General features: G+C 31.8%; 1 protein-coding gene across 1 annotated transcript in view; it reads left to right on the top strand.

Annotated features, from left to right (window-relative positions):
- LOC127717790 (ankyrin repeat domain-containing protein 33B-like) overlaps positions 1 to 13,750 on the top strand; it is a 50,014-nt gene that overhangs the window by 24,226 nt on the left and 12,038 nt on the right. The window contains exon 2 of the mRNA XM_052223617.1: positions 1,870 to 2,072. Within this exon, the coding sequence (XP_052079577.1) occupies positions 1,911 to 2,072 (162 nt within the window). The 5' untranslated portion in view covers positions 1,870 to 1,910. The remainder of the gene's footprint in view (positions 1 to 1,869; positions 2,073 to 13,750) is intronic.

The raw sequence follows: 13,750 nt of genomic DNA, 5'->3' as shown, positions 1-13,750 counted from the left end.
AAGTCTTTTATCAAATGGAAAAATCAAAAGCTCAAACATATCAAACGAATGAAAAAGAACTGTCATATTTCTGACTTGGTAAAAACATTTTCTTTTGTAGAAAATTGTGGATTAAACCTGGTTTTAAAGTCTAGTTCAACGTCTCGTTTTTTTTTATAAACATTATATAAAATTTGATCTATGTTTTTATCATATGTTTTGTTATTTCATTTAGCGAAAGATAGACAAAATAATATGAATAATTAAACTAAACAAAACTAGTGGAATCAAGTCACAATATGACTATAAAAACACAGATCAAAAACCTTTAAGAATAAACAGAAACCTCTTACAAAGATCCTTGGTGGAAGGTCCTATGCGATGTGGCTTGGTTCGACTAGTTTTTTGTTTGTTTTAAGTTTTGTGTCTATCATTGTATTACCCTTCTGTTGTTTTGTATAAATTGTATAAATAAAAATAAATGTCAAAAATGCTATAATGCAGTTAATGATACTGCGTTATAATCCATATTATATAATATAATGCGAATGATGTACTCTATAACTGTGAAGTGACAAATGAACTGCCTCGATAATATATTGACATAAAATCAGAATACTCCTGTGGAATAAATTGCTGTTTATTTTATTTCATTTTAATTGAAATAAATTAAGATATACAGCTTCAGAGTATAGATATTAATAAATGGACTGTCATCACGTGACTTGCGCATTAAAGTGATTGATTCCCACTGTAAAGTGTTTACTCTAGACTGCACGCAACACACAAATTCAAAACTATAATTATGAACACTCTAATATGACAACTATTATCATACGACGTGAAAAAACAATTTTAGCGCAGACAACTTATTCCGACGAAATAGAGAATAAAGATTGAAAATCTTGATTTATATTATAGATGGACCTTAAAAATCGTAAATTAAAATTCACACTTGTGGAGAAAATGATGAAAACTTTAAGTGCGTTCCGTTTTTGTGTGTTTGTTATGATTTACTTTATAACTAAGCTACGCATTTTTCTGCACAAACTCTTAATGCATGCAATTATAATTTGATGTATACTTGTTCGTATTTGATCTAGATGGGTTTCAATTGCTTTTCTGGCATACGTTATAAAATTCATCGTCTCTCTCATATCTTGACTTGCATCTAGAAATTGACAATGAGGGTCGGTTGAAAACAAAACATTACGAAAAAAATGATGATTTCAGCTTCCCAATTCATATGGGTTGCTGCTCACAAGGTAGCTATTAAACCAAAGTTCCAAGTGGTGAAGTTGAAATCATCCCTTTGTTAATTTTACGGACGCCATCACGAGTTGGTTGACTGTTATGGAATATTTGTTTCACAGATGACAACGGAAATGTTCCAATTATCATAACTACAATCCCGTCCCCTTTTTCCCGAATGTGACCTAAGGAATTAGACTTATCACCGTATGTGTACTAACATGAGCAACACGATGAATGTCACATGTGGAGCAGGATCTTCTCACCCTTCCGGAGCACCTGAGATCACCCCCAGTTTTTGGTGGGGTTCGTGTTGCTTAGTTTTTAGTTTTCTATGTTGTGGTTTGTGTACTGTTGTTTGTCTGTTTGTCTGTTTCTTTTTAGCCATGGCGTTGTCAGTTTATTTTCGACTTATGAGTTTGAATGTCCCGTTGGTATATTGCGCATCTTTTTTAGATGTTAAAAGTAGAATTTGCGTATTCAAAGGTAATAAGGTTTATGATTTATTTGTAAAAAACATGTCAAATGCAAAACAAAAGCAAATGTATGAGAAAATTTTGTGATGCTCTGATCAGCAATTGCACTACAATACCGACTACTGGAAATAATTTCTATATTTTAATTAATTCTATATTGCAGGTTTAAAATAAAGCAATTAAAAAAAAAAAAAAAAAACAGAAATGAATTCAGACGATGACGATGATGATCTCGTACTGCAATGTCTATACGATGAATTTACATTGCTTGAAGTGGTTATGGAAGGTGACTTCGAAAGTGTACAGAGCATACTTGATGATAACCCTACAGTTGATGAATTGAATGAAAGGGACAGGACAGGAAAGGTATGCATATCTTTTATTCCTTTGGTTGGTAATTACTACATCCGTAACATATTATGTTGTTAGGAACGTTAAAGGAACTAGTTTGTACGTCTGTCTGTTCCAACAAAAAATAATTTGTTCAGATTTAAACTACTCAAATATACATGACATTTGTGCTGGTATGAATATAAAGAGACACCCTTGTTTTTTATCAATCGAAGTTATTCACTTTAAATGATTAATAATGACGATAACATCCCCCCTACATACATACTACATAAGATATGATATGATTTCCGTGCGCACAACACATCTTTTTAGAGTAACCTTCATCAATTACCCCTGTTACCATAAGTTTGAAACAAATCAAACACGAAAAAACACAAACAGAAGTTAAACAGGGCGGTCTTAGGATAACTGTGTCCGAGAAATTTGCAACCTTTTTTAGGGGATTTGAGATATTGTGGTCCGATATTTCCAATCCTGTACCATGCTCTGCCGCATGTATTTTTTAAAAGAATTATTCTCTGCGTCTGTCTGTCCAAGCGCAATTCTTCCTAAATAAATAGCAAGTAGGCAGGTATGAGTATGGTAAGATCTTTCCAGTGTTTATAACTTGTTGGATCAATCGAAGTAGTCACAATGAATTGTTAATATTTTGTATATCAGAAACACGACTAAATCCTCAAACATGCTTCGCAGAATGCAGAATGTTTGCAAACAATATCATTTGTTTACCAGTCGCAAAAGAGATGTTTATGAAGTGACCTTAATGATGTACCCCCAAGATCACAAGTTTGAAAAGTCCAAATGATGAAAAATGAGAAGTCACGAAAAGGACTTAACTATTGAAGCAGCATTATGATAGCTATGTCTTAAGGATTTGAAACCTTAGCTTCATTGTTATCACTTATTTTGATATCAAACTTAAACTCGATTTTGCTTGCATCAACTAAATACTGAAGCTTTTGCTACTCAGTGGATAGTCCCTCATGACCTATCCATGTCCAGTTGTAGTAAAACATATAAGATTGTCGTGTGTAAAGTAGGTGCTTCACAAGGTACGCTAAATGCCAAATTTCCAAAAGCAATATGTATCAAGGAACTGATTCATGTCAATGGAACACTAACAACCGTGGACTATCTACTATGGCTGAGGACAATGCAGCCTATATTTAATATCAATGAAGCATTTCTTTGGTGCATACATAGAAGGAGACGTTTACCCTGTCGACAGAAACGTTTTTTTTTATTATAGTTCATGCGATTCCCCCAGTTTTTGGTTTGTTATGTTCATTTGTCTTCTTAATCGATTTATGATATTAGTTCATCGGTAAACCACTATTGCCTCAATTTACAAAGAAAAAGAATCAGTTGAACTGCACAAATACCACAGCACTGATACATGGCTGATGATCCTCTGGAGATTTGATAGTTCATGAGCAGAGGGTGCTGATAAAGTTGTAGTAAAAAACTATATGAATTCTAAACACATCGGTACGTTAGAGACCAAACGTTTACCGATTTAAAAAAAAACATGAAAAGTTGGTGAAAACAAAACCAATAGTGCATAAGCAGAAAAAAAATCATAAAAAAACAAACAGGCAGAGCTTGCAAAATAGTCTCTTATGTACTATTTTACCGGCTAAAGCAAAATAGCCTTCTTAGCCGGCAAAGTAGCGATTTATAAAGAGTTTTGTTATTTTACTGGTTTTGAATCGGTATCTTAATTAAGAATAAAAAGAAATATAGAAACATACTCCTTAATAAGAAATCTCTAAAGATATGTCTTCTTTAAAAATTGTATACATAAACAAAGCAAGCATATTAAAATTAAAATTCTAGTTAAAAACAAAAGTTATGAAATTACATAAAATAGAGAATGGAAATGGGGAATGTGTCAAAGAGACAACAACCCGATCAAAGAGTAAAAAAACACAGCCGAAGGCCACCAATGGGTCATCAACACAGCGAGAAAATCCCGCACCCGGAGGCGGACTTCAGCTGGCCACTAAAAGTTGCTTTTCATACTCTTTAATAAAAAAGTCTCTAAAAAATATGTTTTTTTTTTAAATATAATGCATAAGCATATTATATGTTAATCTGAAATGAGTGTATGTATAGTAATGAAAGTATATAGCTCTTGAAGTAAAACAGACATCATTAGATTAAAACACAGAAAGTGCGAATTTCTGCATTTAAAATTATTTGGGAACCATCTGAGCTTTATATTCATTTAATAATAATTTGGTGTCATGTGTGTTCGCGATAATATATTTTGAGTTGTTCAAGTTCAAGATCTCGTGAACTGAAACTGTTTTGAGAACGCCGATCCCACGCACTACTTTTGGTCTTAAATTGAATAAGTCATTGTACTATATATAAACTGTAAATGTTTATCCCGACATTTCTATTTCCTGAATATAAATTCTTAGAAGTCATTTACGATCTTGTTGAATCATCTTTACTTTCTCGTTATGTAGGCTTCTTTCGACGATTATCGAAATGCTAATTAACACCGAGTAATTTTCAAGAGTACTTACAATTCATTAAATGATGGCTTAGTTTTACAATTTACAGGCGAAGTGCAGACACACTGTTGTAATCTCAACGACACGATAATGCGCTTATCTAAAGTAAGAACTTGAATTCTCTCAGTAAAAAGACATCTATAAAAATGAGATTCATGTATCTTTATGTTATAATGTCGAACATAATGTATGGATAATAATTAAAAGGAAAAAAAACCATTTTTTTTGCAATTGTAAAAGATTAGAGCAGGAAGTAAAAAATAATATATGTTTCAGAAATCACAACTTCAAGTTATGAAAAAGTGAGGCGAAATATACCAGAAAGGATAATCAAACTCATCAGTCTGAACAAACTGAAAATGACAAAAACGGAAAAAAATCATAGACAAACAGCAGTATACCAAACACAACATAGAAAACATGTCGGTCTATTGTTATTTTTAATACACCTGGGCTACATGGGTTTATCTGAATGCGATTATTAACGTATATAAACAGTAGAATTATGCAAATTATGCTACTTTCTTATTATTGCTTAGAATTGCACGGTTTTACTAATGAGCATTTGATGTCTAGACTGGTTATCTAAAACATTGTAAAACATGATTAGCATGCATTAACCCTTATAAAATATAACACCCATAACAATTAACTTTTGCTCATATATCTCTTCACATGTTTCAGTACTTAAACATCATTTGCTCTCGGGTATTTGGAATCGGGCGTTCCTGATGAAGATAAACCCAGTTAACGCTTCGAACGCATACAATTTATAAATTGTTATTATCATTTCTTACTTACAAAATCTATTTGAACTTTGTCTAGAATACACTTTCGTTAAGTTCAAGTGGTCATTGCCTAAAACTGTTTGACTATGGTTAAGCCTACAACTTGTTTATAGATAATAAACTATGATACCCTACATACTAACTTTCCATTTTTAACACCTACAATGTCTTAAAATATATCCTCCTAAATAAAATTTCTTAGGTAGCATAATCGTTTATATTTTCTTGCATAATCTCTTTTCAATCGTTATTTTGACTTTAAATTACGCTGGATAATGTTCCAGAATACTAACAGGTTATTAAATGATGGCTCAGGGTTACAAATTACTGGAGTAGCTCAGACAATGGTGTAATCTTAACGACACAATAAAGCGTCGATGATTAATGTCCTTTACGGTTCTTATGAACTTAAATGTTTGGCTTGCGATAATGTAGATGAATTTTTATTGCATGGCTGTCGATATTATAACTTTTTTTGTACCAAAGCCGAGAGAAGCTACCATGGTGTCAACCCAAGTTTTTAATATACAATTGAGATCAGTTCTAACTTCTCTTAGGAACTGCCAGAATATCTGTTAAACATTGTATAAATGTATACAAACAGTTCTAGAACTTTGTATAAACAGTTCTGGAACATTTATACAAACAGTCCTAGAACATTTATACAAACAGTTCTAGAACATTTATACACACATTTCTAGTACAGTTATACACGAGAACAGTTCTACACATGGATCATCTCTAGGGTGGAACTTCTTAATTTGTTTATTATATTTGTCTTAATATTTTCTAGAACTGTAAGGATCTGTTCCAGAGTAGACCAGAATTCTCAATGACGTAAACAATTAGGTACTGGCATGAAAATACAGATATTACGTTATCAAAATTTATTCCTATAAACATTTTGGAAATTATTTCAAATAAAAGAATAAATCTCTCTCATGCGAAACTCTGATTCCTTGCCCAGCTTTGGCTATATGCATTGTCCATTTTGGTTTATAAGCTCTTCATTTTTAAAGTAAGTTTTGGATTTTCAAATATTTTGGCCTTGGGCATCACTGAAGAGACATTTGGTGCCGGTATGTTCCAATTTTCGAAACCATAACCCCTTCCTCTTCTCCTCGAATGTGACCTTCCTAATTACACTAATCATCGGATTTGAACGTATATGAGCAACACGACGGGTTCCACTTGTGGAGCAGGATTTGTTTAACCTTCCTGAGCACCTGAAATAAATCCCAGTTTTTGGTGGGGTGCGTGTTGCTCAGTCTTCAGTTTTCTATGTTGTGTTTTGTATACTGTTATTTGTCTTTTGATTGTGTTTTTTTTTTGCACTGGCATTGTCAGTTTATTCTCGACTTAAAAGTTTAAATATCCCTTTGTAATCGTTCGCCTCTCCGTTAAAACAGCTTTCTGATCGTCATTGTTATTCTGATTTTAAGTGGACAATTTCATTTAATATCCGAAAAAGAGGGGGATGGTTTTTTCTGAGGGTATCGAAAATCATTTCTAAGGGGTACCATTTGGCTCATAATATATTGGAAAGGTACACATTATGTTTTGTTTCTGAGGGGTCTTTTCTTGTCTAAGAGTGAGGGGTTGATGGCACGATTTGGCATCTGAGGGATTGAAATTTGCCTGTAAACGTTTTTAAGGGGGTCTTTGACAAGGTAATCACTCACCCCTGTTCAATAATAAAAGGGAAGGCCCAGTAACATATGTACACCATGATATTCAAAAGTACTTAAAGGTTATTTATATTTTAGGTTTACAACGAAATGATGTTATAATCATGATAATATTAAAGACACGATACAGTGCTTATCTTAGACAGAAACTAAGAAATTATTTCAAAAGTTATATATAGAATATAGGCATCTCTTTGTGTCAACAGAACAGAAAAATACGAAACACAGAAAGTCGAAAAAGACTGTATTAAAACTTGCCTTACATTGATTTGTATTTGCATTGCATTTTCATACATAAGTAACAGATATGATAGTAGTATTTAAAACTTAGTATTACCACAAGATTCACACCATATGAACGTTTTCTTTGTAAATTAGGTGAATGATAATATTAAGTTCGAAATAACATTGTTCTGTTTGAAAACTAGTTATGTCTTGTCGGGGACTTTGATAGCTGACACAACGGTACGAGTTTTGGGCCTGGTGGAAGGCAGCACTATGACCGTTCTTTGCGTACGTACATATCATTGAAACTCTGGTGGAAAGTTGTCTCATTGACTATCATACTACGCGTCCTTATTTCGCAAATAGTATAAAAAAAGTTAAATCGAAATCGTATAATGCTATCTGTAGCTTAAAGTTTAAATAAGCAACTGACATTCATTTTATTTAGTAATTACTTTATAAACTACCCATCATGCACTTACAACATTATGAATTCAATATATTTCAAACTATGCAAAGTTTGCCTGATTTTTTTTACATAGACTTGATTTAAAAGATTTTCTTTTTTCGGAAAATTAAAATCTATCAAGTATGTAACCTGTAATCGACTAACCAGTAATCAATGCAAAAAGGGGGCCTCGGTTGCCGATTAGTCTATGCTAATCTTCATTATCACTATCCTGTCAACACTCATATTGTGCGTTCTAATCCCGCTGTAGCAGGTGCGTTCCAGTCCGTTTTTATAGCATATTATTGCCAGTTTTTTTTACCAAAGGTCGATTGTTCTCTCCGGGCACTCCAGTGTCTTCCACCAACACCACTTTGTCGTCATGGTATTGCCAAGAGTGATGAATGTGGAATTAGACGACAACAATCAATCAATGAATACATATAATGCAAATACGTATATATTTGTTAAAATCTATCTAACCACTTCTAAATAGTAATGCTTTGTGTATCTTGCCATTAATTAAGGTGGTACCTAACACTACAGGGAGATAACTCTGTAAAAATCAGCTAAACGTTTTAATAACGTTGTATTGTAAAGGAAATATTAAGCTTCTCAATGATCAAAATAAGTGTTTGTCAAAATGCTATATAACCAAGAAATTTTTCTGATAAAGTGGTTGGTTCAAATTTTTTGAAATTTTTATATTTTTGTCAAAGGGTCAAAGTAAACATTTTGTCAAAATTTTATGAAAATTAAACGAGCCAAATTAATATTAGTCAAGGTGTTGGGTACCACCTTAAACATCCTTATTATAGTGACATTTATGTAATGCTCGATTATGCAAATTTGATTGGAAAATAGGTGCATATTATCTTTAAACAATTCATTTTATTTTTGCTTTAGAGAAGTGTAAGGAAGTTATACAAGAAAATAGTCACAGTGTTGTCTTAAGAATCCATTGTAACACGTTTCCTATTGAATGTGTCTTATTTAGAATCATAGAAAGATATATCAGAGTTCAATTTGTACGCTAGAGAACACAATATTATTGTGCGTAATGTCTGTTAATAGTCGTAAAGCTATCTTTAAAACAAAAACATTTTAAGAAAATGTCTTAGTTTGAAGATGTTCATTGATTGGACTAGAGAACGATGCAACGTTTATAGTTGAATAACCTTTAAGTATTAATTAAGTAACCTTTATTTAATACAAGTTTGACCTTATAAGCAGCTTTACCAGTAAGGATTTTCAACCTGTAAGATATCATGTCTGTCTTGATGTGTTTAAACTTTTATACTTGAAATTATTGTTATTGCTGTAAAAAAACTTTACTCTCAATCGATTTCCAAAGTATACAGTTATTGTTTTTTTACGCTTTATTGTGTTTTTTTATGAATAATAAGGTAGAATTAGTTTATAGAAACAGATAACCAGCTGTTCCTTGAAATGAAGACCCATGCTTTACATGGTTATACTTGTTCAGTTTGCACATGATGTTTTGTACTATAGAACTTTCGAACTTTAAAGCTCATGACAGTTTACACTGTTAAATACAGGCAACAGTAGTATACCGCTGTTTAAAAGTCATAAATCGATTGAGGGAAAACAAATCCGGGTTACAAGCTAAAACCGAGGAAAACACATCAACTATAAGCGGAAAACAACTTAAAAGAGGCAGACAAATACTACAAACAATATATTGCTATAGATGGTGGAATGAATAAGGTTTCATGATGCAGGGTAAAATAATTGATAGATAAGGATTTTGTCATCTACGTAATTGAAAATTGAAAAAAAAATTGAAACACATTACAGTTATAATTACTCTCCAGAAAAAAAGAATAACAAAAATACCGAACTCAAAGGTTATATCAAAAAGTGGGAAGTTCATAAAAACTGACAAAATCAAACGTTATCAATCAACAGAACGATGAAAAAACAACTGCAATATTCCTGACTTGGTACAGGCATTTTCCGCAGACAATTCATTTCATCAAACACCCACATTCATCAATACGTTTTACATATCTGGAAAAGTCTAGCCATTTGCAAATGAAACTATTAATGATTTGGGAAACATGTGTTGATAGAGATTTAACCATAACCGAGACAAAGATAAAAAAAACAGAATTTAGTGAAGCAATGATACATGGAATAATACTGTAAATTGATACCCAGTACAATGTAAGAGAATATGTAATACATATGAATCCTAAGAGGAAAAGTGTACAAAAAAAAGTCATGTGACTTAACAGTGTTAAATGACTCATAGCAAATAAAATACAATAACTAATAGAGTAAAACGCTTAGTGAAATTGAAACAGTTTAAATTTTCGAATGTAAATAAAATAAAAATGTAAAATAATGGTTTTTATTGTTGGGGACAATCGTTTAACTTTCATGTGGACAGGGTGATTTTGAAAATGAATACCGTGGCCAGAGAGGCTGCAAAAATAACCTTGCACAGTGAAAAAGACTAAGCACGCGTAGAAACATATGAAAATGAATAGCTAATCCGCAAAGAATCATCTTGCCCCCACTCCTTCAAAATATCAAATGGTGGTCCCCTTCGTCTTTTTTTAATCAACACGATAGTCTTTACTATTACTGGACATAGAAAGCATTGTGGCTATGCAAACGTGGTTTATTCCTTAAATGTACCAGTTTTGTGTCATACCCCCATATCCTTTCTTTTCTATGAATTAACATTCAAATGCATGACTGTTTCAATTGCGACCGAGGGACTTAACAGTCTTCCCTGAGTCATATTCAAAAAAATATTAATCTTTTTAAAAAATGGAATTGAGTTCTGTGTTTAATATGTAATACCTTTCTTCAAAAGTCAAAGAACGTTTAATTGTTTTCAAAAGTACTTTAATCTAGAAACTAGAAAATATGTGTGGCTTTATTCCATTAATAGTGAACAAAATTTAATCAACTCGAACATAATCTGGAAACAAGTATTCAATCTTCATTGATTTGTTAGCATCTTTTATGTTAGTTTAACAAAACTCTTAAGATGTTTTTGTGGTAATTAAATATTCGATTTGGTTTTCGCATTAATCTTTCCTTCAATTTCAAGCGCAATACAAATGAAATTGAATTTACAGATCCTTGCATAGAATTGCAAAAAAGATTTTTTTTTAAATAAATCAAATAAAACAATAACAGTAACAAATGAATGGAATAGAATATGCAAGTTATACGTTTCTTACTAGTATGCAGTTTAATACCAAAACAAACATTCACTTTATATTGCATATCTTTTTTAGCGATCAAAACGCCTTGACTGCTATACCTTATCTATGTAACATACAATCACTGACCGTATACGGCCTTGAGCCACTATTACCACAGATAATATTAGAGCCAAGCATTTCCTCTGATTCGTGACGAATCCCTATATCGTTATTGTGTGAAGTCAATAAACTATTACTGTCTATTGTGCTGTTTGCCGATAGCACTACAGTACTTTAATTACATGAATAACAACATATAATCATTACTGACATGTAGTAATCAAAGTAAGAACTAGATGATCTTCTATTAATAATGCACCCTAGAAGATGAACTAGATCTCTCTATACATATACTAGTAGTTGATATGCTGAATTTAAATGCAACAGCGTTTACTTGCCTCTAAATATATCTCTGAAGTTAGCTCTAAAACAACGAATACCCCTAAACACACATACACACAAACAAACAAAACCAGTCATTACAAGGTGGCTTACTCTTTCAGTAAATTTCGGACAAGCTAAATAAAAAATTCAAAAGAAGTGGTATGATTGCCAATGAGACCAAATGGCGTAGAAGTTACTATTGAGAGAGAATCTAATTAATCATCAAAACAATAATATCTGAACCAAAGAAATAATACCATTCAGACTGCTTTGGTTACAAAGTAAATTACATATACTCAATAGTTTTCAATGAGCAAAGAGGTTTTTAAAAGACAGCGATACCGACATAAATATGTAATTTATTATATTCCTGCGGAAAAGAAATTATTTGATAATCCGTTTTATTTTATTTTATGATATATTGTTTACCAGTCACTCCAACCTAAACAAATAATTACTTTTTATTATTACATACTATATTTCTAAGATGGCCTTATCTGTATTTGGATCAAATTTATGGGCAGGGGTCATCAAAAATCGTTGATTCTATAAAGTGGCCTCATCTGTATTTGGGTGAAATCTTTCTGCAGGGGTCAACACAAATCGTTGGTTCTCATTAAAAGCAATCAGTATGCAGACTTTGGCTTGTCCGTTTGCCTTTTAATGGTTATCAAATTAGCTAATGGCATCGTATAATTGATAAGGAGAGAGACGTATTTTCCGTAATGGAACTCGTTCACAATTACCGGCATTTTTGTACAATTTGATAGTTGAAAATATGTGTCAAAAAGATCAACTTGACCAGTTTCCAAATCAAGGACAATTATGTTTTGTTGTTAGTTTGAAAATTTTCAAGCAATTTTTCCCCCCATCTTCAAAGTACGATTTTTATTTTGTGTAATCAACCCCTACTACAGTGTTCCCGACTCAGATCCCTGAAATTTCACAATCTGGTTGCACATAGAGTTTATTTGTGCAAACGATATTATCGAAATATTTATGAAATTTACGTTATCTTTACAAGCTTAGGAACTTATACTTTTACTCAGCAAAATTTTCAAATTTCAAAATTCTTTGTTCATACATGTAACCTGGATCTTTGGAACTTCACAGAAAGTTCGCAAATCTATTGAGTTTGTGCACCTTCCATTATGGAGTAGTATACAAGTGTGTCCCCATTCATATTTCCATATGATTGAATTTACCGTATCAAACTTTCTTCATTGTGAAACATTATGTGTTTTAATGGGATGTAACTCAGAAATTGACAGTTTATAAAGGAATCTACATTCATTTATCTGTTTATGATATATCTGGGAAAATGTACGATGAACCCATTTTTTCTTTTGATATCATAAAAACACTTTAAAAAACCTATCTTCGCATACATTATTTAAATATTTTATCTATTAGTTTATATTCACATAATGATTGTTTTTTCTCTGTACAATCCATTACATACAAAATGTGTCATTTTTTCACAACTTGTAGGTTGAAAACAAGCTAGGTGACCAAATCATTTTTATTATATTTTTGAACATATCAAATCAATTACTAAGTTTTGGCACAGTATGAAAAAGATCTATCATTTTTCGTTTATTCTCCATATATCACTTTTATATATACATCTTTGGAAACTTCAGGTCATCTCTTTCACAGATGTATGTACATGATTTCTAAATTTAGTCTATCTTTTTACAGAGGACATTTCTGTGAATTCAGTTACTTTTTTAACAGACTTGTATACATCCTTTGTAAATTGAGTTTACCTATATTCATCCGTTTAACATGTTTCATTTCTTATCCATTATCCAGTAGTTTTATTTGTGTTAAGAAAGGAAATAATCAAATTTGATCCTTTTATAGAATTTCTGTGTAATGTTTTGGCTTTAATCAAATCTTTTAAGGATCCAATGAGGTTGAAAAAGATTGAAATTTTAATTGTAGTTATCATTCTGTAAGAATTGACATCACGACGTCAATCAAACTGCCACAACAATGTTGTAATTCTATTATTTTAGTTCACTGTACGATCAAAATCGTACTAAATATACACTTACAGACAAAAAGTGTAATTATATATCGTGGAAATAATTAATATTCTGGATAAAAACGAACTACTGCATTTTTTTTACTTAAACATGTTTTTATTCAAACATTGCAGAAATTTCTGCCATGACGTTAAAGTATATAAAACGCATATTTTTGTTAACAAAGAATGCATTAGATTTAGAAGTATAATAAACATTATTGCCAATTCGGAATCTGCAACACCTGACCCGTGATTTTGCAACGATTGAACTATTGACGTCATATAACGATCAATTTTTCATTGTTGCGGCTGACATTTGATAATAGGAACGGCGAAAAAATAGCTCGTAATCTTCAGAACA

The sequence above is a fragment of the Mytilus californianus genome, unplaced genomic scaffold, assembly GCF_021869535.1.
Source record: "Mytilus californianus isolate M0D057914Y unplaced genomic scaffold, xbMytCali1.0.p SCAF_10, whole genome shotgun sequence".
Lineage (NCBI taxonomy): Eukaryota > Metazoa > Mollusca > Bivalvia > Mytilida > Mytilidae > Mytilus > Mytilus californianus.
Note: the sequence above shows the minus strand (reverse complement) of the source record. Positions and strands in the feature narration are given on the sequence as shown.